The 27,248-nt window shown below is 60.8% G+C and overlaps 11 protein-coding genes across 11 annotated transcripts; 8 read left to right on the top strand and 3 right to left on the bottom strand.

Moving 5' to 3' along the window:
- Positions 1-452: 452 nt before the first annotated feature.
- On the top strand, positions 453-3,528 carry SPBR_06527 (uncharacterized protein; the record flags this gene model as incomplete). Its single annotated transcript, XM_040764783.1, has 2 exons — positions 453-705; positions 785-3,528. The coding sequence occupies 2 exons, from the start codon at positions 453-455 to the stop codon at positions 3,526-3,528; spliced, it is 2,997 nt and encodes a 998-aa protein (XP_040617742.1).
- Positions 3,529-3,978: 450 nt separating this feature from the next.
- Positions 3,979-5,019, bottom strand: SPBR_07564 (quinate dehydrogenase; the record flags this gene model as incomplete). The annotated part of the gene is made up of 1 exon (XM_040765818.1): positions 3,979-5,019. The coding sequence occupies one exon, from the start codon at positions 5,017-5,019 to the stop codon at positions 3,979-3,981; it is 1,041 nt and encodes a 346-aa protein (XP_040617741.1).
- Positions 5,020-6,454: 1,435 nt separating this feature from the next.
- Positions 6,455-7,549, top strand: SPBR_07510 (4-hydroxyphenylpyruvate dioxygenase; the record flags this gene model as incomplete). The annotated part of the gene is made up of 1 exon (XM_040765764.1): positions 6,455-7,549. One exon carries the CDS (start codon positions 6,455-6,457, stop codon positions 7,547-7,549), a length of 1,095 nt encoding a protein of 364 aa, XP_040617740.1.
- A 216-nt stretch (positions 7,550-7,765) lies between these two features.
- SPBR_07940 (3-dehydroquinate dehydratase II) lies at positions 7,766-8,263 on the bottom strand (the record flags this gene model as incomplete). Its single annotated transcript, XM_040766193.1, has 1 exon — positions 7,766-8,263. The coding sequence occupies one exon, from the start codon at positions 8,261-8,263 to the stop codon at positions 7,766-7,768; it is 498 nt and encodes a 165-aa protein (XP_040617739.1).
- An 811-nt stretch (positions 8,264-9,074) lies between these two features.
- Positions 9,075-10,124, top strand: SPBR_07557 (myo-inositol-1(or 4)-monophosphatase; the record flags this gene model as incomplete). The annotated part of the gene is made up of 1 exon (XM_040765811.1): positions 9,075-10,124. The coding sequence occupies one exon, from the start codon at positions 9,075-9,077 to the stop codon at positions 10,122-10,124; it is 1,050 nt and encodes a 349-aa protein (XP_040617738.1).
- Positions 10,125-10,949: 825 nt separating this feature from the next.
- Positions 10,950-12,353, top strand: SPBR_08982 (MFS monocarboxylate transporter; the record flags this gene model as incomplete). Its single annotated transcript, XM_040767108.1, has 1 exon — positions 10,950-12,353. The coding sequence occupies one exon, from the start codon at positions 10,950-10,952 to the stop codon at positions 12,351-12,353; it is 1,404 nt and encodes a 467-aa protein (XP_040617737.1).
- A 372-nt stretch (positions 12,354-12,725) lies between these two features.
- SPBR_07463 (zinc-binding protein oxidoreductase) lies at positions 12,726-13,868 on the bottom strand (the record flags this gene model as incomplete). The annotated part of the gene is made up of 1 exon (XM_040765717.1): positions 12,726-13,868. The coding sequence occupies one exon, from the start codon at positions 13,866-13,868 to the stop codon at positions 12,726-12,728; it is 1,143 nt and encodes a 380-aa protein (XP_040617736.1).
- An 881-nt stretch (positions 13,869-14,749) lies between these two features.
- Positions 14,750-16,579, top strand: SPBR_06957 (translation initiation factor 3 subunit D; the record flags this gene model as incomplete). Its single annotated transcript, XM_040765213.1, has 2 exons — positions 14,750-14,951; positions 15,027-16,579. The coding sequence occupies 2 exons, from the start codon at positions 14,750-14,752 to the stop codon at positions 16,577-16,579; spliced, it is 1,755 nt and encodes a 584-aa protein (XP_040617735.1).
- A 392-nt stretch (positions 16,580-16,971) lies between these two features.
- On the top strand, positions 16,972-18,694 carry SPBR_07017 (uncharacterized protein; the record flags this gene model as incomplete). The annotated part of the gene is made up of 2 exons (XM_040765272.1): positions 16,972-17,658; positions 18,017-18,694. The coding sequence occupies 2 exons, from the start codon at positions 16,972-16,974 to the stop codon at positions 18,692-18,694; spliced, it is 1,365 nt and encodes a 454-aa protein (XP_040617734.1).
- Positions 18,695-19,137: 443 nt separating this feature from the next.
- On the top strand, positions 19,138-23,052 carry SPBR_06411 (snf2 family helicase; the record flags this gene model as incomplete). Its single annotated transcript, XM_040764667.1, has 1 exon — positions 19,138-23,052. The coding sequence occupies one exon, from the start codon at positions 19,138-19,140 to the stop codon at positions 23,050-23,052; it is 3,915 nt and encodes a 1,304-aa protein (XP_040617733.1).
- Positions 23,053-25,811: 2,759 nt separating this feature from the next.
- Positions 25,812-26,919, top strand: SPBR_07492 (uncharacterized protein; the record flags this gene model as incomplete). Its single annotated transcript, XM_040765746.1, has 2 exons — positions 25,812-26,212; positions 26,826-26,919. The coding sequence occupies 2 exons, from the start codon at positions 25,812-25,814 to the stop codon at positions 26,917-26,919; spliced, it is 495 nt and encodes a 164-aa protein (XP_040617732.1).
- Between the last annotated feature and the right edge of the window lie 329 nt (positions 26,920-27,248).

Raw genomic sequence — 27,248 nt, 5'->3', positions numbered from 1 at the left:
GTCTTTATCCAGAAAAGTCGCCTAACTGAAGTCTAAGGGTCTGGGGGCGCGGGGCAAACAGTGGCCCCTGGTCAGAGCTTCCGTAGGCGCTAACCCGAAGAGCTGAGGGGACTCCCCGATGCTGTCGTTGGCACACTGCCAATTGTGTACGCCAGCACACCTGGGCTTTGTGGTTGACTCTTTTCCAGTCCGAACCGGACACCTCTACCAGTATCTCGTGATACTCCGTGCAGAGAGACGGCCACACATGCTGGCATATGGCACACATGACCTTTTGCAGACGAAAACACACACGACAAACACAGCAAGCTTCTTTACCTCACGCATATCCATCAATACGTGCCCATGGTCAACATTTCACAGGCCTCTAACGTTGGCAGTGGGGAAAGCAATCGTCGGTTCTTTGCGTCCACATCCTCGTCATTCCCTCTTGTCAGCACAACATCGTCGTCATGGCTTCGGTGCTGAGCGGCGTCAAGCGCTCGTTCGCCGCAGCGTCGGCCGACTGGGACGGACCTACGGCAGCAACTCGACCACAGGCATTGGAGAGTGAGAGTGCAGCAAACGCAAGAGTAACAACATCGTCGACATCCTCAGTGTCCTCGATATCCTCCACAAAGTCCGCCTCCTCGGCCATGGACACCGCAATTCCAAGGATACAGCTGCCGGCGACACATGCAGCCGAGGCCGCAAACCATTCACGAAGTGAGTAGCAGGGAAGCGGGCAACCCGGCGAATAGACAGACCATCACGGGAGCATGCTAACATCCAACCCCAATCCTAGACGCATCGTTGCCCTCCTCCACCTCACAGCCGTCTGGCCGACCACACTATGACGCTGACGCCTCCGTCATCCTTACTGGCGTCCGCGGCGCCGGCAAGTCCACTCTCGCCGTGATAGCGTCTGCGGCGATGCGCCGCAAGATCGTCGAGGCCGACAAGGTCTTCTCCGACACCCACGGCCAGCCCAGCGGCGCCTTCCAGCGCGAGCACGGCATCCTCGCCTACCGCAAGGCACAGTCTGCTGTCCTGCAGCACATCCTCGAGACGCACCGCCGGGGGGCCATTATTGTGTGCTCGTGGATGGAGCGTGACGTCCAGGCCCGCCTGTCGCAGTGTGCAGCCACCAACCCCATTGTCCTGATCCTGCGGGACACGGCGGCCATCCAGACGCATCTGCGCGTGTGGGACGACGCGCGCGTCCAGGACCTGGTCACGGCCAGCGGGCCCGTCTTTCGGCGGTGCGCCCGCTTCGAGTTCTTCAACATCTCGGAGACGCCCTCGACCGGCCTCAGCGAGGCAGCGAGCATGCGTGTCACGCACAGTGCCCAGGCCAACTCTGCCTCGACCGGCACGACCACCCCCGACGAAGACAGCGACGCCCGCGGGCCCGCGCCCTACCTCACCCTCAAGCGCGCCGAGCGCCACTTCCTCAAGTTCCTGTCCCTCATCCTGCCCCGCGGCGCCATCCCCTTCATCGAGTCCGCCTACCCCCTGGCGTCTCTGGCGACCGAGGACCGCCAGTTCACCTATGCCCTCTCGGTTCGCCTGTCCGACTTTGCCGCCGGCGATGTGGACGTCGAGGAGATGGAGGCCGGTGCCGACGCCATCGAGCTGATTGTCGACTGCGTCCCCGCCGCCCGCGACACCGCCTATCCCCGGCTCATCACGCCCCAGCAGGCCAACAACATCAGCCGCATCGTCAGCCACATCCGCCGCAGTACGGTGATTCCCATCATCTACCACGTCGTGCTGCCGGACCCGGATACGGCGGCACAGAACGAAAACCAGTGCAGTGCCTACCTGTCGCACGTGCTGCACGGCCTGCGCCTGGCCCCAGATTACGTCACCGTTGATTTGAGACTGCCCGACGCCGAAATTGCCCGCGTGCGAGCTGCCACCTGGTCCTCGCGTATTATCGGGACGGTCGACGTCGAGGGCCCATCCCCGTCTGCGCCGTCTGCGACACCACCTCCCTCGTGGCACGACCCTGCCTGGCTGGCGTACTACCGCCGCGCCGTCGACCTTGGCTGCCATGTCGCTCGCCTGACGCGCCGTGCCGTCGAGCTCAGCGACAACTTTGAGGTCTCCCAGTTCATCTACAGCGCCAAGATGTCCTCGTCCTCCCCCTCAACACCGGCCATCCCTCTCATCGCCTACAACACCGGCCCCAAGGGCCGCTTCTCTGCCTGCTTCAACACCGTCCTCACATCCGTTGTTGCCGAGTCACCAGCAGCAGCGATTTCTACCGTAATCGGCTCGGCCAATGCCGTAGACGCTGCCGACACACGGACACCCACCACGCCCACGTCTGACTTCGTCTCACGGCCAACACGCCCTCCGTCTCCGTCCGACTTTGCATCCTCCTTATCGTCCTCATCCTCGTCTTCTCTCACCGCCCGCCAGGCCACTATCGCCCTTGCGTCTGCCTTTGTCTACGAACCCATGCGCCTCTACGTCTTTGGCGCGTACGTCGACTACAGCGTATCGCCCGCCATGCACCATGCCGCCCTGGCCGCCTGTGGGCTGCCCCACACCTACCGTCCCAACTCCACGGACTCCATGGAGCTCATCAACACTCTGATTCACGACCCGCGCTTTGGCGGCGCCTCCATCGGTTTGCCCTTCAAGGTGTCGGCCATCCGCCTCACCCACACGCTCAGCAGCCACGCCCGTGCCGTCGGCGCCATCAACACCATCGTCCCCATCCGCCAGCTCAAGGCCGACGGCAGCGTCCCCGACTACGGCCAGATTCTGACGACGCGCAACCAGTCGGGCCCCGTGCTCGCCATTTACGGCGAGAACACGGACTGGATCGGCATTCGGGCCTGCATCCGGCGGGGCCTGTCGCCGGCGAATGCGGTCCGGCCAGGCAGCGTCGGCCTCGTGATTGGCGCCGGCGGCATGGCGCGCGCGGCCGTCTATGCGATGCTGCAGCTGGGCGTCAAGCAGATTGTCGTCACGAACCGGACGGTGGCCAATGCCGAGAAGATGGTCGCCCACTTCACGGGCATGCTCGACCGGGGCGAGATGGCGTGGCTGAGCCGCGGCGAAGCCGCCGACCAGACGCAGACGCAGGCGCAGACGCAGACGCAGACGCAGACGCAGTTCCACGTCATGCGCACGCACGACGACCCGTGGCCCACCGGCTTCCGGCTGCCCACCATGATCATCTCGTGCATTCCGACGCACCGCATCGGCGCCGTCCCCGCCCCCGACCTCACGCTGCCGCCCGCCTGGTTCGGCAGCCCTACGGGCGGCGTGCTCGTGGAGCTGGCGTACAAGACGCTGCAGACGCCGCTGCTGAACCAAAGCCGCAAGTTGGCCCAGCAGGGGTGGGTCAGCATGGACGGTCTGGACCTGCTGCCCGAGCAGGGGTTTGCGCAGTTTGAGCTGTTTACGGGGCGGCGGGCGCCACGGCGGTTGATGCGGGAGGAGGTGTTTAAGGCGCACAAGGACGACCAGGGACGGTCGAACTTGCCGCAGCTACAGGGGCGGCTAGACAATATTGTGAACCAGGAGCCGTAGGCCAAGACTACCGAAGGCGATGTCTGCCGAAGGCGATCTGAACGCCGAAGGCGATGTGAACGCCGAAGGCGATGTGAACGCCGAAGGCTATCTTAGCAATGCATGTAAATAGAAGACGAAGACTACGCAGATATCTTGGATACTACGATACCAAATGAAAGATGAATGCAATTCAAATAACAATGATGCTAGGAGTACATTACTTAAATAGAATACAGACAATAACTGCGTCTAGTACTGTCGTTGCAAATGTTGATGGTGTCGAAACAACTAGAGTCACAGGTTTACACATCATAATAGGGACGGGACACGATTGCACATATGTTAACATTGTAAAGTCGTCATGTACATTGAATCGGCGGGTTCCAGTGCACCGAATGACTGCAGTCTATGTCGCAGATGTCTATGGTCGCTATGAATAAAGAAGAGAAAGACAACACCACACTTCATCTACATCTTGGGCAGCTGCATCAGGTGCGAGGCAACGGCCTTCTTCACCTCCTTGACCGGCAGCTTGTCCAGCGTCCGGCCCGTCCAATACCGGTCCTGCTCCAGCCCCTGGTAGATGAGCGCCTCCGTGCCCAGAATCACCTGCCACCCGGCCCGCTCGGCCAGCGCGCCCAGCTCCGTGTATGGTGACGGGTTGTAGCACATTTCGAGGAGGGCGCCGCCCTTGGGCGCCTTGGCGAGGAACACTTCGGTGATGCGGCGGGCCAGCTTCTCGTCTTCGCGCTGCGGCGGGACGTCGGGCACGCAGCCGACGGCGGCGCCCGCTGCGGGCAGGGCCTCGGCCTGCTCGACGGTGGCGACGTGGACGATGTTGTCGGTGCCGAAGCCGGACGCCTGCAGATCCGCAATGACGGCGGCGACCTCGGCGGCGTCGCGGTTCACCAGGTAAATGGCCGTGCATCCGAGGCCCTCGCGCAGCGCGTAGACGGCACTGCGGGCGGCGCCGCCGCCGCCCACAACCAAACCGGGGCGGCCGCGGATGCGCGCGGCGAGGTCGGCCTCGCTCAGGTTTTGCGTAAACGCGTCCCGCACGCCCACCGTGTCCGTGTTGGCGCCGCACAGCAGGCGGCGGCCCGTGGCCGGGTCCTGCTCCAGGTAGATGGTGTTGCACGCGCCGACGGCCGTGGCCTCGGGCGTCAGCTTGTCCAGGTAGGGGAGGATGGTGACCTTGTTGGGCATGGTGACGGACGCGCCGTAGAAGTTGGGCGCGCGCACGAGCTGCAGGAACGTGACAATGTCGGTCGAGTCAAAGCGGACCTGGCCCCAGTTGATGCCTAGGTTGGTGTAGACGACGTCGTGCAACATGGGCGACAGCGACGCCGCCAGCTTCTTGCCAAAGAGGTAGCCGTGCTTGTCGAGGTGGCCGACGGCGGGGACGTCCGTCAGCGCAGTAGCGGCGGTTGTGGCTGCTGCCGCCGGCGTCGGTGGTCGTGCTGGTGCCGGTGGCGGTGGTTGTGACTGGGACTCGATCTGGGTCGCCATTGTGATGTGCGGCGGTTGACGGGGGAAGAGAGAAGAAAGGAGGAGTAGGGCAAGAGAAAGGGACAACACAGGCGTGGACGAAGCAGGTAATGCTGCGTTCGCTCCTACGTTTGCCTCGGTGTTCTCGGTGTTCTTTATTGTAGACGTTCCTTTCTGCGTTTGAAATATGTTCTTGTGAATATGTCTGAAATTGAAATGATAAGGAAACCTCGTGAGACGATATTTCCTCACTTCCTCGAATGGAGAGTAACCCAGATATATCACGACATGGACCAACGGCCAATCTCTGCCTCTCCACGCCCACAAAGTCGTGATATGGAGTAATTACTCTGGAGAAGACCGGCAAAAAGGCCTACTGTCTTCGACATTCCTTCTTGGGGAATGAGAACTGTGTGTATGGTAGCCGGACCGTCGGCTTGCTCCCGTAAAGCGAAATGGGGAAAGGCAAAGCGTGCGTGGAAGAACGCTTTCACTGCAAAGTTCGGCGTTGTTTGCGCCGTCTTGTCGACTCGGGAAAAAAACTGGTAACAGCATAAAACGCTTAGCCTAGAAGACTTAAAACGAGTTGGAAGGACTATCGCCTGAATTAGCGGACGGACTGCGCTGAAGAGAATACCCCAAAAGCCCGGCAGATGGTGCGTACCTAACTGGGCCCACTGCAGTGGCCAACAGACCTGAAAAGGTGCCTGGATGCCCCTGGTAAACATTCTTCCGGCCACCACACAAAACGGGTCAACGAACAGCAGCCCAAGAAAATGCGTTGCGAGTCTGACAATAAGTGGGTCCGTCCACTTTCGTCTGTGTTAGTTGTTGTCCCTGCCTAATCAGGAAGTTCTTACTTGCAGCCTTCGTCGCTTACGCCCAGCGGTAATTCGTATTGTGCAGACAGATCAGCAACCACCACTGACGCTCTGTATGGTTTGCAATACGGAGTGCAACGCCATGCTGTGCAAACCGGGCAGAGCGCACGCCATCAGCTTTGTTTGATGCACTGTTGACGTCTTTGATGGTGCAGCCACCAGCCTCGAGCAAAGCCCGTGGGTACCCGTGTCAAGCCATCCCTCCATCGCTCCTTCCTAGCCACACTTTCGTAAACGATGTGTTTCGTTGCACATTCGTAGCTGCCGAAAACGATTTCAGTACGACGTACAGAGCCATGTCTTTCCCGGGACCGTAGAACGTGACTGCCTTTTCTCGTGCATATCTGTATCTGTTCTCTGTCGGCTCCCTCTTTCCTTGATGAATCGCTTGCCTATGTTATCGTCTGGCCTTTCCTGAATACGTTGATACCAATTGCCCCTGAAACTTCTTACTTCACTGCTTTTATATCACTCTTTTACCACCTATTTCACAATCCTCTCATATCATTGACTCACATAGACACAAGTTGACATCTCCAACCATCCCTCTCCGTACCTCCTTCACACCACACACTATGGACTGCAAACTTGCCATCAGCTCCATGTCTCTGGCGCGCTGCTTTGCCGGTCACAGCTTCGAGCACAAGCTCGACATGGCGCACAAGTACGGCTATCTCGGCATCGAGGTCTTCTACGAGGACCTGGTCGACGTCGCCCACACGCTCGACAAGAACGCCACCAACAACGCCGGTGACGCCGCCACCCCGTCGGCCGAGAGCCACCTGGCGGCCGCCCGCTGGATCCGGGCGCAGTGCCAGCAGCGCGACCTGGCCGTCGTCAGCCTGCAGCCGTTTATGCACTACGAGGGCCTGCGGGACCGGGCGGAGCACGCACGGCGGATCGAGGAGTGGCGGCTGTGGCTGGACATGGCACAGGCGCTGGGCACGGACCTGGTCCTCGTGCCGTCGACGTTTTTGCCGGCGGACCAGCTGCTGGCGGGCGGTGGCGTCCAGGGCCGCGCGGCCGACCTGGCGGAGCTGGCCGACCTGGCGGCGGCCGTGCACATTCGCGTCTGCTACGAGAGCCTCTGCTGGGGCACGTACGCGCGCACGTGGGAGGACAGCTGGGCGGTCGTGGACGCGGCCAACCGCCGCAACCTGGGTCTGTGCTTGGATACCTTCAACATCGCGGGCGCCGTGTACGCGGATCCTGCGGCTCCGAGCGGCAAGGCCGTCGACGCCGAGGCCGCCGTCGCTGCGTCCATGGCCCGTCTGCGGACGACCGTGCCCCGCGAGCGTGTCTTTCTCGTGCAGCTCGTCGACGCCGAGCGGCTGGATGCACCGCTTGTGCCGGGTCATGTCCTGTACAGCGCCGAGCAGCCCTCGCGCATGACCTGGTCGCGCAACTGCAGGCTGTTTTACGGCGAGGAGAAGGCGTACCTGCCGGTACTGCAGATTGCGCGGACAATCTTCCATGGCCTTGGCTACAGCCACGACTGGGTCAGCCTGGAGCTGTTCAACCGGTGTATGTCAGACACGGGGGCGGGCGTGCCGGAGGCGCTGGCACGGCGGGGTGTTCTGTCCTGGCAGCGTCTGCAGCGGGACCTGGCGGCGAGCAGCGCGGCGGACGTGGCATCGAGCGAGACGCCCAAGATCTCGGCGTCATTGTAAAGCAGGGTGACGTGCTCAAACTCATTTTGCCCTTATGTTGTATTCATGGCTTGCGTTGCTTTATACCACATAATTTGACTCGCAACAGATGATGGCTCGTAGTCACACCTGTCGCTCTTGATAAAGCAATTTTTCAATCTACATTATTGTTTTGATGTATCTTGTTCTCCATCCATCTTCTATAGTCGCGTTCCATTCTCCGTTTTCCGCCACCACCTACTTGCCCTTCACTCTCAAGTGCTTCGCACAGAACTCAATGGCCACCGTGTAGCCGTACGCGCCCAAGCCGGCAATCACGGCCGTCGCCTTGTCGTGGAAGTAGCTGTGGTGCCGCCAGGCCTCGCGCGCGTGCACCTGGCTCACGTGCAGCTCGACGAACGGGATGCTGACGCCCAGCAGCGCGTCCCGGATGACGACGCTCGTGTGCGTGAAGCCGCCCGGGTTGATGATGATGGCGTCGACGCGTTTGTGCTCCGCGTGGCCCGCGACGGGCGTCGTCACCAAATGACCGAAGCCGCCGGCCTCTTGGATGCGGTCGACAATGGCACCCTCGTGGTTGGACTGGAAGACCTCGAGCTCGACGCCCAGATCCTGGGCCTGGGCCTGGGCGGCGACGACGACGTCGTCCAGGGTCGTGGTGCCGTAGATCTCGGGCTCGCGGGTGCCGAGCATGTTGAGGTTGGCACCGTTGATGAGGAGGATGCGGCGGGCCATGGTGGTGGTGGTGGTGGTGGTGGTGCAACGAACGAGTGTGTAAGTGGTCGTGGTAGTGGTGACAAAGTATTGATAACTCATGTCACTCGGACCTTATCCACTGGCCGACGTAAGTGACTTGTTATCTTACGGTGACAATATAGCAGCGACCTCAATGCTCATGGCCCCTCATCTCCCGACACCCGTACTCAAGCCCATGACGCTCTTAGTCTCCGTTGCCGGTGGCTGCATTTGTGAGTTTGTGGAGGTGTGGGGAGTCAGAGGGAAGATGTTTGTGTGGTAGCAGAGTTGACGCTGGCCAGGACAGTGGAAGAGTGCTCTTCCGGTAGCTGGGCGCTGCAGCCACTGAAGGCGCTAAAGGATGCGCTATGAAATGATAGAATTGGGGTTGCTCACGCCTCCACCAGGCTTTAGCGTCCCGCGTAACGGGATTCGTATCGACTCGCCATTTCTTGTCAGGTCGACGCATCTCAGTTTGGAGTCGCAAGGCCAGCCACTCTTCAGATACGTCAGATACGTCGGACACGTCAGTGAAGATCCGCGCGCGGAATTGGATCCATGCAAGGCTGGCTTCGGCTACTGGCGGTCGAGGAAGGCACGGAAGGTACGGAGGGCAGATCGGTGTTCACAACTGAAAGTGCTGCAGTGTAGCTTCCGTCACCACTGCCAAACAAAGTAGGAACAACAGTACCAAATTTTGAGCTCTTTCTGACGTTTGCTGTCAACCTCTTCTCTTGACATTTCACCTTGCCGTTTATTGTCCCATTTGCATTTACCGATTACCGATACACGCATCTTCCTCTTCACCACAATGGCCTCCTCCTCCGCCAGCATGTCCGACGCTGAGCTCGGCAGCATCTACGAGTTTGCCGTGCAGCTGACCAAAGATGCCGGGCAGCGGCTGGCCGACGGCGCCAAGGCGCGCATGGCTGGCGGCGGCGTGCGTCTCGACACGCAGGAAAAGGACAGCTCGGTCGACCTGGTGACGCAGGCCGACGAGGACGTCGAGGCGTTTGTCCGGGCGGCCATCGCCGCGCGGTATCCGACGCACCAGTTTCTCGGCGAAGAGTCGTACTCCAAGGGCGCCTCGCGCGACTACCTGGTCGACAGCGTCGCGCCGACGTGGATCGTCGACCCGCTCGACGGCACCGTCAACTACACGCACCTGTTTGCCATGTACTGCGTGTCCATTGGCTTCGTCGTCGGCGGCCGCCCCGTGATGGGCGTCGTCTACGCGCCCATGCTCAACCAGCTGTTCAGTGCGTGCCGCGGCAAGGGTGCCTGGCTCAACGAGACGACGCGGCTGCCGCTGCTGCACAACCCGGCCGTCCCGCCGCTGCCGGCCAACGCGCCCGCGGGCTGCATTTTCAGCTGCGAGTGGGGCAAAGACCGGCGCGACACGGCGTCCGGCGGCAACCTGGGCCGCAAGGTCGAGAGCTTCGTGACCATGGCCACCGAGCGCAGCGGACGGGGCGGGCTGGGCGGCATGGTGCACGGCGTGCGCAGCCTGGGCAGCGCGGCCATGGATCTGGCGTACACGGCGGCCGGGTCCTTTGACATTTGGTGGGAGGGCGGGTGCTGGGAGTGGGACGTGGCGGCCGGGTTCGCCATCCTGGAAGAGGCCGGCGGGTTGGTGACGACGGCGAACCCGCCGGCGAGTGCCACGGGGGACTACGCGGACGTGGCCGTGGAGGATGCCCACCTGGGCGGCCGCCTGTATTTGGCCATCCGGCCGGCAGGGCCATCGCCGTCAGTTGACAAGGACGTACCGCCGGAGTCAGGCCGGGAAGCCCAGGAGCGTGTGGTCCGCGAAGTGTGGAAGCGCGTGACGGCCCTGGATTACACACGACCGGGTGTGTGAGCGAAGATAGGTGGCTTGCGAGATAGTCAATCACGGCCTCTCTGTCGTTCATTTCGCCGAAGAGAGAAGACTGAGGCTGGCACGCCGGACAGCGACGCTAGGATTCCTTCAAGTCCCAAGATGGTAACGCCGCGGCCTCTCCAAGTGTCTCGCTCGTGCCGATTTCCGCGCTATTTCCTTCTTCGCACAGTTGCGATCCCCACTCTGTGCTCTTCGGCATGTGTCCAGGCGATACTATTATGGCCTTTGTGAGCGTCGGGGTTGTGTCGGTTTGGGCTGGGTTGGGGTTTTAGTTATTCCCGGATGGCTGTAACCCGCAACCTGCAGCACCGACAAACGCAACCTAGCAGACAAGACCCGGCGATGGCGCAATGGGAACAGAGGAAAACAACGGTGAAGGAACTTGACGAAATTATGAGCATGAGAGGTGCAGAAAAACTAGCGAGAAATAAACTACAAAGACTCAGAATAAACACACAGTCTACGCAGCGAGCCTTAACCAGCACCTGCATGCATCGACGAGCGAGAGAGTAGCGAGACTGATGTCGTCCAGTTAGACGGACAAAGACTCCACACGAATCTGACTGCATATTGCGGAGAAGGACATGACCGATGAAAGGACAGTTACCATAACCGAGGAAAGGACGGCACGGCACCGACGGCGAGGAGGCCATGACATCTGAAGACGAGGCATGTTCGACAAAATCAAATGAATGCTGTCAACACCGGCGAAAGGCAAAAGCATACCAACGATGAATGCCAGGAACGGTTGACAAGAACAACGTCCACAATCAGTGGCATACAGAGCCGATAGACATCATCGGCATGGACACTCCTGTAAATGAAAAGGAAGTCGAAACAAACACTACACCTCAATCACAACCACAACCGCAACAACAACCACAACAACAACAACAACCGCTCGACGACACACCTCACGATGCACCACTGACCGAATCTGCGCCGCTAACGCCCGGCCTGCCCCATGACGCGGCCCCCGGCGGCGGCTTCCATGCATGGCTGCAGGTTGCCGCCGCGTTCCTGTTGTACTGGAACAGCCTGGGGCTGCTCAACGGCTTCGGCGCCTTCCAGACATACTACGAGCAGGGTCTGCTGGCGGACCAGAATGCGTCGGCCATCTCGTGGGTCGGGTCGGTCCAGGTGTTTCTGCTGATGGCCGGCGGCTTTTTCTTTGGGCCGCTCTTTGACCTGGGATACGCGCGGTCCATGCTCGTGACGGGCACGTTCCTGCTCGTGTTCGGCTGCATGATGGCCAGCCTGGCCACAACGTACTACCAGGTCTTGCTGGCGCAGGGCTTCTGCATGGGCATCGGGGCGGGATGCCTGTACATTCCGGCCATCACGCTGGTCCCGAGCTACTTTTCACGGCACCGCGCACTGGCCATGGGCGTCGCCAGCATCGGCAGCAGCATGGGCGCCTCGCTGTACCCGCTGATGTTTGCGCGCCTGCAGCCGCGCATCGGCTACGCGTGGACGATGCGCGCCATCGGCGGCGTGGCCCTCGCGCTGTGCAGCGCCGCGACGGCCGTGGCCAAGCCGCGGCTCCGACGGGTGCCCGTCGTCGGCGGCACGAGCGCCTCCCGCTGGAGCCTGGCCGGCCTCCGCCTGCTCGCCCACGACGCCGCGCTGCTCGACCGCCGCTACCTCATCCAGTGCGTCGCCATCTTCTTCTCCAACCTGGCCTTTTTCCAGCCGCTCTACTACCTCGTGAGCTACGCCGAGGCGCACGGCACGCCGCCGTCCCTCGCCCAGTACCTGCTCGTCATTTTGAACGTGGCGGCCGTCCCGGGCCGCCTGCTCCCGTCCGTCGTGGCCGACCGCTACGGCGTCGTCGCCACCTTTCTGGCCATTTGCGCCGTCACGGCCGCCGTCGACTTCTACTGGATCTCGGTGCAGAACCAGGCCGGCAACCTCGCCTTCGCCGTCCTCTACGGCTTCTTTTCGTCGTCCGTCGTCACCCTCGCGCCCGTCGTCCTCAGCAGCATCACCCACGACCTCTCCACCCTCGGCACGCGCCTCGGCTGTGTCGCCGTCCTCAAGGGCATTTCGTCGCTCATCGGCCCGCCCATTGCCGGCGCCATCCTCGACGCCAGCGGCAGCTATTTGGGCGCGCAGCTGTTTACCGGCACGGCCATGTCGCTGACGGCCGTGTTTACGCTGCTGATGTACCTGACCGTGCGTAGGATGCGGAACACCTCGGCAGTGTAAAGTCTCGCGATCGAGGGAGTCATTGCGTACATAGACTGAGGCGTTGCTAAAGCATCCACTAGAAGATACATTTACTGTTATTTTAAGTTGAATAATATCAAAATTATTTGATTTTTAACTTGGACGGTTTTGCAAAACATTTTGTTAAAAAAATATAAAAATAAAATAAAAGAATGCGACTGCAAATATTTATTATTATGTATTTGCTTATTTTAATTATCCGTTTTACTTTAATAAAAATTACGTATTTACAACCAATACGTAAAGAAGTGAAATTAATCACCCACTACTTGACAAGTTCCTACCACAGCAAGCAAAGCATCTACACAACAACTCAGAACATCTCTTACTAACAGCCACTCCTCACCGCACCTACAGAGTCACCACCACCTTCTCGGCCGACACACCGTTGCGCTGCAGGTCCATGGCCACCTGCAGCGCCTCCAAACCGTGACCCGCCACGCGCGTCCGCGGCGCTGTGACGTACTGCTGTGCCGCCAGAGCCGCCGGCAGAAACTGTCCAAAGACGTCGCGGCCCACAACGCAGTCGTCCTGCAACAGGTCCTTGGTGTCGACAAACTTCGCTTCCACGCCCGTCGACCGTCCCGCCATCGACGTGCGCACGCCCTGCCACAGAGTCGACGCAATAAACGAGGCACGCCCTGTGAAGGAGGCCACCTTGGGCGGCACCATGACGGCGCCGGCCATGGCCACGAAGCGGCGGCTGCCCGGAAGGCGACCCAGGACGTTCATGCAGAGTTCGACGGAGCCGTCGCCGACAGCCAGCGCACCGACGACCTCCCCGCCCGCCAGCGCCTGGACCAAGTCGTGCTGCAGCGTCTTGCTGCGGTAGTCGAAGACGGCGGCGGCGCCGAGGGCCTTGACATAGGCGAAATTCTTGGGCGACGCCGTCGTGACGACCTGGTAGCCGGCCTGGGTGGCCAGCTGGATGCCGTTGCAGCCCACGCTGGAGGCGCCGCCGGCCACCAAGACCTTTTTGGTGGAGCTCAGAGGCCGGGCAGGGACGGTCGGCAGGTCGAGGCCCAAGAAGGCGGGGTGGAAGAGACCGTACGCCGCCGTGGCGAGGGTCAGGGGCAGAACGCACGCGTCCGTGTACGCCATCCACGCGGGGATGCGTGCTGCCAGCAGCGGGCGCACGACGGTGTACAGCTGGAACGCGCCCTCCGCCTGCGCGGCGGCGTGCGATGCGGCCAAATCAGGCGCCGCGCTGCAGACGAGGGCCATGACGCGGTCGCCCACGTGGAAGCCCTCAACGCCCTTGCCGACCTCGACGACTTCGCCCGCCAGATCGCCGCCGGGGACCATGGGGTACTTGATGAACGTCAGGACAAACTGGCCGAGCACCTGCAGGCACCAGTCGACGGGGTTGATGGCGACGGCATGGTTCTTGACGACGATCTGGCCGGGGCCCGGGGCCGTGTAGGGTGCAGGTCCAACGACGAGCGGGCGTGCGTTGCGGGCCTTGAGCCACGCAGCCTGGTTGACGGGAGGCATTCTTTGGTCTAGCTGTGGGAGAGACAACGAGTCGGCTCGATGAGGAGGTGAGATGTAGAGACACAGTCTCACAACAAACGAGCAACAAATTCAAGACCCTGGAAATCCTGACACTCGTCTGGGTTGCCTCTTCCAAGACAAGCGAGTCTTCTTATCTACCACCTTGTAGCCATTTTGTCGTGGTCGTGCACCAGAACCGACCGGAATAGATCGGAATTCGGAGTCCGCTTTGGACGGTGTTAAGCCTCGACAGTCAACAACGTCCACATGTGGCCCCTGCAGCGGGCTCAATAGTTGGGCCATATCCCGAGAGATGGACGTATTCGACTGGACAACTTGGACGAGCTCGCAGTCATCGTCCGCCCGAGCGGCCGAGACGGGCCATGTCGTGACATGGTTGTGTGGATGCTGGATGGCATCAAATCGCCGATGCTCCTCTGTAGAGCGCCGTCAACTGTGACGCTGCCGGCTGTACAACAGCATGGCAAGTAATGTCCGCAGTCGGAGAAACAAATTCACTTTCCTTCCTTTTTCCCTTTCTTCTGCTTTTGTCAACCCTGGCAATGGTTTCGGACGTCAATCAATAGGAGATCGTCACCATATTTGGTCGTGTTTTGGTGAGGAATTGGCTTCGCGCTACTGTCAGCCAAAGCGGTAGCATGGACAAGTAGTCAACTACTATTCCGCCAGCTGGCACCAGCTGTAAATGACCCACTTTTCATACCCCGCCCTCCCACAAACGACCCAAACTTTTTTCGTGGTTCCTTTTCCCAATTTTTTCGCCCAGGGTGTATTTACTTCGATTATCACAGACGACGAACCCCACGATTCTGATTCACGATTCCACATTCGTCGACACACTTCCTCGTATCGACGCCGCAATGGAGTCTCTCTCGCAAATCATCGCCGCTCTGCCGGACGGCGACGGCTGGGGCCCGCCGGTCTCGACCGAGTCGACGCTCAACGGCGTCCCCTATGCGCCTTTCTCCAAGGGCGACAAGCTGGGCCGCATGGCCGACTGGACCGTCGACGGCAAGGACACCGGCCGCGGCGGCCGCCAGCAGTACAACCGCTACAACAGAGGTGAGTCCGCACGAATCCCAGCAGGGCATGGCCTAACATTTGGGCACAGCTGACGTTTTCTCCTCCACCCCTTAGATCAACAAGTCTACGGTGCCGGTACCGTCTCGCTGTTCTCCGCACCGCCCGCCGAAGACGAGGGCACCTTCTCCGTTGTCAGCAACGTCCGCGACACCGGCAAGACGAGATTTGGGCGCGGTGGCGCCGTGTTCACGCGCGGCGGCCGCGGCGGTGCTGGACGTGGCGGCCGTGGCCAGGACGCTCGCGGCGCGCGCACGGCGCTGACGGCCCGCGGCGGTCGGGTGGGTGGCGCGGCGGGCGGCGGCGCGGCGGGCGGTGCAGCAGGTGCACGGGGCGGTGCGTCGAACCGCGGGCGGCGGTTCGGCTGGAAGGACTACGACAAGCCGCAGCGCAACCGCGACGCGTCGGTCAACATCAAGGCCGACTGGCACCTGATGGAGGAGATTGACTACAACCGGCTCAGCAAGCTGAACCTGGACGCGGACGACGGCGAGGACCTGGACTCGTTTGGGTTCCTGTACTACTACGACCGCGCCTTTGACAAGCCGCCGGTCGCCAAGTCGAGCGAGCGCAAGCTGACGGCGCTGGACCGCGCGGCGTACAACGTGACGACGTCGTCGGACCCGGTGATCCAGGAGATGGCCGACAAGGGCGAGGCGACCATCTTTGCGACGGACAGCATCCTGTCGATGCTCATGTGCGCGCCGCGCTCGGTGTACCCGTGGGACCTGGTGATTGTGCGGCAGGGCGGCAAGATCTTCTTGGACAAGCGCGACAACGCGGCGCTGGACATGGTGACGGTCAACGAGAACGCGGCCGACGCGCCGCTCGAGGCGGCCGACGGCAGCAAGGACACGGTCAACCAGCCGGGCGCGCTGGCCGAGGAGGCCACGTACATCAACCACAACTTTGCCAACCAGGTGGTGCTCGAGAGCAGCGCGGCCGGCGGCAAGGTGCAGATGGCGCACGCCAACCCCTTCTACAACGCCTCGGAGGAGACGGAGCCGCCGGCGTCCAAGGCCTACAAGTACCGCCGCTTCGACCTGTCGACCAACGACGAGGACCCCGTGTACCTGGTGGTGCGCACGGAGCTCGACGCCGTGCAGAAGAACGCAACCAACGGCGAGGACCAGTTCCTGAGCGTCAAGGCGCTCAACGAGTTTGACAGCAAGGCGCAGGGCTCGGGCGGCGCGCTCGACTGGCGCACCAAGCTGGCCACGCAGCGCGGCGCCGTCGTCGCCACCGAGATGAAGAACAACTCGTGCAAGCTCGCCCGCTGGACCGTGCAGAGCATCCTGGCCAAGGCCGACGTCATGAAGGTCGGCTTCGTGTCGCGCGCCAACCCCAAGACCAACGATAAGCACGTGATCCTGGGCGTCGTCGGCTGGAAGCCGCGCGACTTTGCCGCCCAGATGAACCTGAGCCTGTCCAACGGCTGGGGCATCGTGCGCACCATTGCCGACATGTGCCACAAGCAGGGCGACGGCCGCTACGTCCTGGTCAAGGACCCCAACAAGTCCATCCTGCGCCTGTACCAGGTGCCGGCCGGCAGCTTTGACGAGGACGAGGAGGACGAGGAGGACGCCGCCGAGGAGGCGGAAGAGGAGTAGAGACGGGGACGCGCAGTGGTCTTGCTTTTCCCTTTATGTTCTGTCGTGTCGTCAGTCCTTGCATCTTCGGGATCGGAACGGTCGGGCAAACGTTTTTAATTTTCCAAGTCCTTATGTAGACCGTTGTGAATTTACGAGCGTACACGTGAGAATAAGACATGACGGCGTAACAGTGTGGCACACGTGAAAGAGGAAGATCGGTATACGTACATTGTATGCCGTAGATGGCTGTTGGTTGTGTAGTTGTGATCCGATACAGTGCGCAAACAAGGTACAGTGTGAAGTTACACTGTTGGGTCCTCTAAGACCTCTAAGAATTGGCGTAGCCATCGACCTTCGTCTTCATCGGGTTCTCCATCCACAACGGCACGGCAGCACGTCCACCCACCGTCATGCCCACAACCCCCATAGCGGCCACACCGCCCATCCAGCTGTACGCCGAACTGCTCGTCAACATCCGCCAAGTGTCTGTTTCGGCGTCGTTTGCGGGACCAATCGAGGCGCGGCAGACAACGGCCGAGGTGCTGCCGGATGGCGTGACGTTGCGAGTGCGACGGCGTGGCAAAGACGATGGAGACCAGCAAACTGCCGTGCTGACCCTGCCCGGCCGAGTGGCCGTGACGGCGGCCGGTGCACCGCTTCCCGTACCAGGCCCGGCGCTGGCGTCGGGGTACGTCGCGTGGCGGCTGCCTCTGCAGGGGCCGACGACACAAAACGGGCAGACCGACGACACGGAGCTGGCACCGTGGTCAGCACCCGACTTGTCGGTTGGGTCGTCTGTCCGCTGCCGTGGATGTTCTGCCGAACTGGTCGCCGCCCACCGCATCGAGGCGTGGAAAGACCTGCCGAGCGACAACTGGGCGGAGATGATGGAGTTTTGGCACTGTCACAAGCCGGATGTGAAGGAAACGGAAACAGCAGGCGGGCCGGGTGCGGCTGCAAAGAATGGCGAGGACACCGGCACTGGTCTTGCCAGCCGTGGGTACGGAGCCAACAGCACCATCTCGGTGGACGCGGGCGTCGGGTTTGTGGACCTGACGACGCTGCTCGTTTCCGAGGTCGACTGTCAAGGCGTTTTGGTGAGTCTTTCTTTCTTCAACTTTGCACTTTTCGTGTTGAGTTGCCGTGTCCCCCATACTTGGGCATCAAGAAGGCGGCCAAGCTGAGCTCTGCTCGTTCGATAGCATGTCCACCGATACAAATGCCCTAGAGCAAACTCTTTGCGGACGGCGTCACCTGCCGCCCTTTCATGGTTCAGTGTTTCTCATCAGAAGCATCGGCCAGAGAATGACGGCATGGAGGCGCTCGTTCGTTTTCCTCACCATGCCCTTTCTGTGCCCGCCAAACATACAGGGCGATGCACAGAGAGGTGACGAGGGACATGTCACGACGCATACCCGTCCAAATGAATGAATACGTACCGCTAACATCCCGCAGTTCTCCGAGTCCACTGTCGACAAGGCCTCGTCTCGTCTCGACGATGCACTGTCCACCGTCCAGACCGCCGCCACAAACGCAGCAGCCACGACAGCCAACACGGTCGCCGCTCCACGCGGTCTCAGCGTCCTTTGTGCTGCGTGTCGCGCCCAGGTCGGCTACTTTACTCTACGGCAGCAGGCAATACACCTCTTCAAGTGGCAGGTGCAGGTCGCTACGGCTGGCCAGCAAGGGCAGCCCACGATTGCCGACTGTGTAGCAGCAACGCTCGTGGCAACGATCCAGCGGACGGGCTCGTCCAAGTCGCTGATCGTGCCCATCTACGAGCTCGAGGGACGTGTTCTGGGAACAGAAGACACCGAAAATGTTCTCCAAGTCTGGGTGCTCAACGGCAGCATTGTGTATTCATCGGGGAGGTCACGAAACCCGTCCACCGCCACGCCATCCCGCGCCGTCAAGCTGCTCTACAAGCACATCCCGCGCGCCGAGGCGGATGCCATTCTGGAAAGCCTGAATTCGGACGTGCAGGAGATCAACTTGCCGCGAGAGACGATTGGGGCGGTGACGGAGTTGCTGGAGTCAAGCACACAGCTTCTACCAGCACGAGACCGAGACTTTAAAGAATGGAGGATTGGTGTACTGGACCGTTGGGATCCGAGGAGGCATTCCAGTGGATAGTAGAGCATAGATACCAACGTACATGATGACAAAAGAAATACAATCAAGGCATTTTGTTCGTAGATATGGCCCTGCCAACAGTGTTTACAGTAGATGCCCCTGTATTTCCAGCGGACAAGCCGTACCGTTGCATCCGCTAATATTCTTATTCAGCGAGGATGCTCCACTTATTCTAGGCACCGCACGGTGTCCCAACTAGGCCAGCCTCGCGAATGGGAAGCCACTAATGGCCAGCCTCTTTCCCCGTTTATTCGTCGTTTCCCATTATCAAACATCCACGTCGCCGACGGGGTAAATAGGGAAATACTGGCATCTCACACCGACGCACCGATATTCTCCAGACTCGCCTGACTCACCCCGGACTAGCGGCATGTGAGACGGTCTCGGCGTCCTACGGCTTCTGCCTGCCTTGTTTACTATTATTCAATCCCTTCCCTCCCGCCATGGACATCCCACTGTCGGCGTACATTGCCGCGGGCAGCTTTACGGTGCCCCTGGACGGCACAGATGTTGAGGCACCGGACCAGTGGCTGATGGTCCAGCCGGGGGATGCCAAGGGCGGCAGTGCTGAAGGTGCGAGCACACTTCCCCATGACACGTCGCTGGCCCTCTTGAAGCTGCCGGCGCTGGCGCCCAGCGTTCGCCCACTCCTGCACCGGTGGATCCGGCTTGCCTTTCGGGGCGCAACGACGGCGGATGGTGCAGCTGCAACGTCTCTCGGCATCTGTCGCCTCTACGTTCTGCCCGATGACGCGTACCGCCGGCTGGTGCCACGGTCGGACATCAAGGTGCGGCGGGACCTGCAACGCCTGCTGAACGGGCTGGACTACGCGGACGCGGGCTGGCGGGGCGTCGCGACGGCGTCACCCCTCCTTGTGCACGATGCGCGGGTCAGGGTACGGCAGGACGACGACGACGACGACGATGACAACGGCGGCGGGGCCACGACCCTCCTGCAAATGTTCAACACGATCCCGTCGCCGCAGCCACGGGTCGACCTGGTCCACGACGAGTCGTACCAGCGTGTGATGGATGCACTGATGACGAGCCGAGTGCCCGGGCTGAAGGAGACGACGACGTTGTACGGGCACCAGATGCGGTCGGCGGCGGTGATGTTGCAGAGGGAGCTGCAGCCAGGGCGCGTAGTGGATCCGCGGCTGCTGCGGCTGCGAGAGCAGTCTGAGCAACCCGAGCCCGAGCGCAGCGAGGACCAAAAAAACAGCACTTGGTACTACGACGACGTCACTGGCGAGGTATTGCGAACGGCGCGGCTCTACGACGGCGTGTCGGGCGGCATCCTGGCCGAGGAGATGGGCACGGGCAAGACGCTCATCTGTCTGGCACTGATTCTGGCGACGCGGGCGTTCCCAGCAGAGCTGCCAGACGTGTACGACCATCGCGTGAGCGAAGCGAGCGAGGACGACAACAGACGGAAAGGGCCACGGTCGCTGGGCGACATGGCCGCCACGATCGTGTCACGCCAGTCGGTGCCGTGGAAGCTGTACTTGGCCGACACGGAGGCCAACGCAGACGAGTTCCGCCACTGCATCGCAGCCATCCAGCGCAACCCGGCGATGTACGTACTGCCACGGTTCAAGGCGACGGCGCGGGACAGTCCGCGGGCGTCGACGTCGTCGTTTTCTTCGTCGTCGTCGACGCCCATCACGCTGAGCAGCTGCAGCCTGGTGCTGGTCCCTGCCAACCTGGTGCGCCAATGGGAGGAAGAGATTGCCAAACACACGCAGGGCCTCAACGTGCTCGTCGTGGCCGGTCAGCGTGCACCGGTCCCGACGACCGAGCAGATTCTGGAGGCGGACATCCTGCTGTTCTCGATCCCCCGCTTCGAGAAGCTCGTGCACGACCGCGAGGTCACGCGTGCCGGCTATGAGCTGCGCTCCCCGCTGGCCGCCGTCCACTTTAAGCGAGTCATTGTCGACGAGGGCCACCGTCTGGGCAACGCCAAGATGGGCCGCAAGAGCAACCTGCTGCTGGTCCTGGACTGCCTGCAGGTGTCGGCGCGGTGGATCGTCACGGGCACGCCGTCGACCGGCCTGTTTGGCGTGGAGCAGCAGCAGTCGGATGGCGTCGAATCCGTGCCCCCCTCGCCGCCCGGGACGCCCGCCACGCCCGCCACGCCCGCCGCGCTGCAAGAGCGCAAAGACCTCGAGCGCATCGGCGCCATGGCCAGTCTGTACCTGCGGGTGCGCCCGTGGGCCAACACCATCCGCGAGGTCGGCGGGCATACCGCGGCGGGCATGGCCGTCGGCGACGCCCCCGCCGACTGGGCCGTGTATGTCATGCAGCCGCACCACAGCAACCGCAGCAGCGGCGGCCGCCGCGACGGCCTGCGCGCCACCCTCGACTCGCTCATCATCCGCCACCGCACGTCCGAGGTGGGGGCGCTCTTGCCGGCCGTGGACGAGCGCGTCGTCGTGCTGGACGGCTCGTACCAGGACCGGCTGTGTCTCAACCTCTTCTCGATGATGATTGTCTTCAACGCCGTCCAGTCGCAGCGCACCGACCAGGACTACTTTTTCCATCCGCGCCAGCGCGGCGCCCTCCTGCGGCTGCTCAGCAACATCCGCCAGGCCACCTTCTTTGGCGCCAATTTCTATTCGGTCGCCGAGATCGCCACCGCCCTCGAGACGGCCGAGACGTTTCTGGAGGACCGCAAGGTGCCCATCGGCGACGCCGACGAGCGGCTGTTGCGGCAGGCCATTGCCTTTGGCCACGTCGCCGTCGGCAACCGCTTCAAGCGCCTGGCCGACGCCTGCCACGAAGTGCCCATTTACGTGGCCGACATGCCGGGCGGGGGGTCCTTTGCCGCGGCGTGGTCCATTGATGGCGAGGAACCGAGTGGTGGTGATGGAGGGGGTGGAGGGCGTGGAGGGGGTGGAGGGGGCCTCCTCACATGTACGGCGGCACCCATGGTCCGCGCCCTGCAGCAGTACGTCCGCCCGTGCATGGACGCGCCGACGTCACTGCGCGCCATGTTCGACGACGGCCGCTTTGAGCAAAAGGGCCGCGACGTGTTGCGCAAGCAGCAGGAGTCGGCACAGAAGCAGTCAACGGCAAGGGCTGGCGGTGGTGCTGCCAGCAACGGAAGTACGGCTGGCGGCACCACCGTTGCTTCTGCAAATACGGGGAGCAGCAGCGCCGCACCGGTCAAGGGCGATCCCACCCTCGCCGGCAACACCAAGCTCGGCGAGGACAACCATGCGGGCTCGCTCAAGAGACGGTCCACATCAGGCACGGCCCTGGACCCCATCGCTGTGGACGGCCATGCATCCTCGGCGGACGTGTTTCTCGCGGCGCCCCTGGCCAACACGCGTCTCGTGTCGACGGCGTCGGCCAAGCTGTCGTATCTGCTGGACGCCATTGTGCGCCATCAAGCCGAGGAGCAGATTATTGTCTTCTACGACAACGAGAACGTGGCCTTTTACTTGGCCGAGCATCTGGAGATTTTGCAGATCCAGCACCTGATCTATGCGCGGGGGATTACGGCCGAGCGGAGGGCGCAGTACGTGGCGACATTCAATGGCGATGCGGCGGCGGCGACGGCGACCGGCACGGCGGCACCGGCGCCGACGTCCTCGCCGTTCCGCGTTCTCTTGATGGACCTCTCGCAGGCCGCGTTCGGCCTCGACATGCGCTCGGCGTCGCGCGTCTACTTTACGTCGCCCGTCCTCAACCCGCAGGTCGAGGCGCAGGCCGTCGGGCGTGTCCGGCGGATCAGCCAGGGCGCCGCCCGGGGCGGTGGCGCGGGCGCCCACGCCAACGGAGAGAAGCGCGTGCTGCATGTCGAGACATTGGTCCTTCGCGACAGCTTGGAGGAGGTGATTGTCGACCGGCGGCACGCGCTGACGCCGGCGGAGCACCGGCGCATCAAGACGCTGCTGGACGACGGGCCCATTTACGAGTGGGTGCGGAATGCACGGGTCGTGCCGATGGCCGGGGACGGCAGTGGAGCCAGCACCGGCACGACGAAAACGACGAACACGACGAACACGACAAACAGCGACATCGCCTACGCGTCCGGTCCGGCCCAGATGGCCCCTCTGCAGACGCCGCAGTTCTTGTTCGGCCGCGGGTCCGGGCGCGTGGTGCATCCCGACGAGGGACTCGTGGTGATGGAGCGGGCGGCCAAAGAGGTCCCGAACCGACCCAAGGTCAACTTCAGCAGCGACAGCGCGCTGTCGACCAACGAGCAGCATGAAAGCACCGCCAACACCAACGGGGCGCACACCGGCGGGCCGTCGAGCACGACGCCTCACCCCACAGACGGCGACATCGCCTACGAAACACATAAGCCAAAGAAGCGCAAACTGCTGCCCAATGCGCCAGTCAGGTTTGCTTGAAGGAGGGATGCGGTTGCACGACGGCGTGGGTAACGTGGATAACAATTGGCATAATCGTCGTGTCGCTGTTGTAGTTCTACAAACCGCGACCGTGAATCAGGCCGTGAAGCATGCAGCGAGCGTGTGCCTAGGGAGGTTTTTCTGGGGACGATCAGCGAGGCGGTTGATCCGTCACAATGGGATACGATGAGACGCGATGGGATGCGATAGAATTGCAAAAGAAAAAGAATGGTCAGCGGAAGACAAGCACCCCGGACCCAAACCTGGACCCTGATCGGAGCAATTTATTCCGTGTCAATCCAAAAGACAAGGTGCCCAGCTGACAGTGTCTCGAGACCGTCTTTTGCTGCGTAAGGCGTGTTACACGACGTCTGCCAGGGCTGAGCCGCCGATGGTGGAAATGATGGCTGCGAAAAGAGACAGAGGAGTTGTGGACGTATCGGGATTTTGGCTGGAGTTGCGAGTTAGGTTTTGATTTCTTCCGTCCGTTCTGCCTTGCTGGCGTTGACATGGGACGGCGCCACGGATTGCTTTTGGACGCAGTGTATTGCCATTTACGACAGCCTTTTTGTTTTTATCTTGTCCGCCCGACCGGCGCCAATATATTTGTGCTACGCACGGCTGACGTTCAGACTTGTTCTCCCACACCAAGAAGACGATGACAAAACGACCTCCCTGGCGATGAGATGCAATATTTTCCGCCCTTGGCCTCCCTGGGCTGAGAGATTTGGTGCCTGGCAATGAGCAGACCATCAGACCATCAGGCCATCGGACCATCAGGGATAGGCTAATTAGCATCTTCGGACACCGCCTCCCAAGCTCGTCCCTGTCAACGGGCTGAAGAATTTGGGTGTGCAGCGTTGGTGCACGTAACGCGCCGATCCCTTTCATGGCCCCTTGCATGGGATGTCTTCGGGAAAATGGGAGCCAAGGAAAGTTGACGATGCAAATAGGCAAGGACAGAAAAAGGGACAGAAAAAAGGTCGGAGAAAAGGACGAACAGCAATTGACTGACGCAAATGGCCCAAGACAAACGACCAACTGCAGTTGCAAAACTGTCTCGCCTGTCCGTCGACGACGACTCGTCACCCGCCCACAGCAGACCTCCGTTGCACATCGCCCCGCCCGTCCTACACGGAAACGACAAGGACCGAAACGAGGCCGACGGCCCATTGCCGTATTTGGTATGTGCTCTGGCCATAAACGCCGAGTCGTGTGCGTCTTTCGTCTTTTCGCCCTCGTCGTATCTCGCGTCTCGCGTCTCGCGTCTTGCGTCTTGCGTCTCTCGAGGTTGTGGTAGCACCCGCCATAGGCTCACAGCAGGTCGGTCGTACCAGAGATCAATATCGACCCCGTCGTACGGGGCCGTCCGGGGCCTGTCGCCAGAGCGGCGATGCTGTGCGGTGCCCGCGTTGGTGTTGTTTTGTTTCTACGTTGTTCTGGGTTGGCCAGTCTCGCGAGAAGGCGACTGTGTTGCGTCGCCAGGCACACCTAGCGACGACTTTGCAGATGGCCAATTCATACGGGCATGAATTTCTGCTGTGCGCGACGCTGTGGTTTTGCGCCGTGCTGCTCTTTCGGAGTGATCTGTGGTGATGCTCTACCGGGTACAGAAGTACGTATTGGGCTCGTTTCATTGGCTTCCCTACGAGACTTAAAGTGGCGTTTTCGCGTAGAGTGCTGCGTTCTGGAGCTCGTTCGAGGAAGGGTTCTGGAAATTTCTCATTTGCCTTTATTCGAGGGGAGAGGGAAAGGGTAGGTCGTGCAGCTGGGAAGGATCGTCGACAATGTGTCTTGTCTGTGATTCCGTCGATTTACCAGAACGCAGGGGTGGCAGGCTGGTGGCAGCAAGTGGCAGTGGTGGAGAGGCAGACAGGCAGAGAGGCAGAGTGGTGAGAGGCCTGCTAGGCCTGCAGACCTGCTAGATTGAAAGGCAAAGTGATCGGCAGCGATCTGGGGACGATCGACAGGACGCATGCCAGCGCTTTGGTGCACACTCTCACACTCGACGCGAACGGCACCACGGACTGGCATGCCAACGGAATGTTTCACCATGAGTTTGTCGTGACCGCCAACTGGTGACATCACTGCGGCCCGGTTGGGCAGTCTTGGTGTCCTGTTTGACTGGCTCGACCGGTTCCAGCCATATGTCGCAGGGCACGCACCTGAGCACACATTTCAGTGGATGAGACACAATGGAGCAAACGACGGCCACATCTGTGGGAAGCGAGACAGTTGGCAGTAGCGAGGAATGCGGCTACGAAGGGTGGTTCGGTAGGAGGGAAAGAAGGGAAGGAAGAAATAAGGAAAGAAAGTGAAAGGGCGAGAAAATGTGGAGGAACTGTGGGAGACGAGCTGGGAGACACGGCGGGAGGCGATCACGAGAGACATACAAGTGTCATTGAGAGCCGGTCATGGAGGTGATGGACAGATGCACAGAGGGCAGGAAAAGGGATTGTCGCGATGGACAAGGACACGCGCCTCGACGAGAGCCTGTTTTCGATGTGGATGTGGATTATACGTCTCGTCGTTTCTTTTCCTCTTGGTCCCTTGGTACTTTATTCTGGTGTCTCCTCCCTCGGTACCTTTGTTTCTGTTTCTGTTTTGTTCTTGTTCTGGTTTGTTCTGTTCTTGTTCTGTTCTTGTCCTGTTCTTGTTCTGCTGTTTTCTCTTTTTCTTTTTGAGATTCGTTATTTCTGGGAGCAGTTTCTCATTCTCTTCTCGTCATCATGACATCGACCATGCCAACAATGCCAGCAATGCCAGCAATGCCCGCAACATCCACTGCCGCCGGCCGGAGAGTCCGCCGACAGAACCCGACTGTGCGGCCGTCCGGAACTTGGGCATCGACAGCACCCGCATCCCGATTCAAGCCCATGACGATTCGCGTGGTGACATCCGAGGACGAGGCCAGCAGCAGCAGCAGCGACGAGAGCAACCATTCGGATCACGATGTCGACATGGACGGCTTCGACGACGACGACGTCTTCATGCCCGCTGTTCAAGCCACGGCCACGGCCGTGCCGGTCAAGACACAACGGGCACAGGCTGCGAGGACGGTCCGGAAGACGGCCAAGCCGGCGTTGTCAGCGGCGACAGCGTCGACAACAACAGCCAGCAAGAGCCGCCAGGACGATGCCTTTCCGCCAGCATTGGTTGCGTGAGTTACTTTTTGTGTTCTTTTTTGTTTTCTTTTACTTCTGGTGTCCCCTTCTGCTTCGTCGTTTGATTTGTTGTCTCTACCTCTGCCTGGAAGTCCAGCTTCCCTCCATCGTTGTCTGAACACATCCGATTCTGGGACCAGGATCCAGTCATAGTCATCCACAACACAACGCCTGCACAATGCGACGTACGCCACTCTTACAACAATGCCCTGCAAATACAACTACATCTGCATCCAGGATGGGACAGGGGTTGTAAGGTGGCGGCCGTGAGGGGTTGGTTGACAGGGGTCTGCCCAGCGAGGCTCTTTCAGCGTCTGCCCTCGAGACTCCGGCGTCACTCAGCCCTCTTTGCCGAGCCTGGCCCTCGATGTCTGCCTCCACACCTTGACGCCTCCACGCCTTGACACCATTCCGCCATTCCGCCATTCACCCAAGCTTAAATTTTAAAATTAAAATTGGCTCGGAGCTTTTTGGGGGAGTGGGCCGTTTTCTCTTTGCGCCTCTGCACCCAAAGGAGCAGCTCTGGCAGTTTCGGCAGCTCCAGCAGCAGCAAAGCAACAGCAACTCGGCTTCTCAGCTTCTCAGCTTCTCAGCTTCTCAGCTTCTCAGCTTGGCTGCCGGCGTCAATCCCAAAGAGGACGACGTCAAGCGGCAGTGCGGGTCGGTCAGCACAAGGGTTGGAGCGGGAGTGGGAGACGACTAAACAGGAACGAAAGCTGAGAGGTGTGGCGATGATGAAAGACAGGAAGAGAAAGAAAGAAAAAAAGAAAGAAAAAAAGCACAATCAGCATCACGAAAAAGAATACCAAAGGACAGAAGGACAAAAGAGACGCCATCCGACAAAAACAACAAAAACAAAAGCAACAACTCTCAGCACGTCTCATCCACTCCGACGCCACAAATACCGACACATCCATCGATGCAACTGCACTGCATGCAACTGACACAGCACCACCCGCAACCGCTCGCTCCTTGTCGGGGCTGAGTACTTTGTCGTCTGTGTCGTTTGGCTGTGTGGTGTTTTTGGGCCTC

This window comes from Sporothrix brasiliensis (genome assembly GCF_000820605.1).
Source record: "Sporothrix brasiliensis 5110 chromosome Unknown Cont20, whole genome shotgun sequence".
Lineage (NCBI taxonomy): Eukaryota > Fungi > Ascomycota > Sordariomycetes > Ophiostomatales > Ophiostomataceae > Sporothrix > Sporothrix brasiliensis.
The sequence above is the reverse complement of the archived record's forward strand: the minus strand, read 5'-3'. Positions and strand labels throughout refer to the sequence as shown.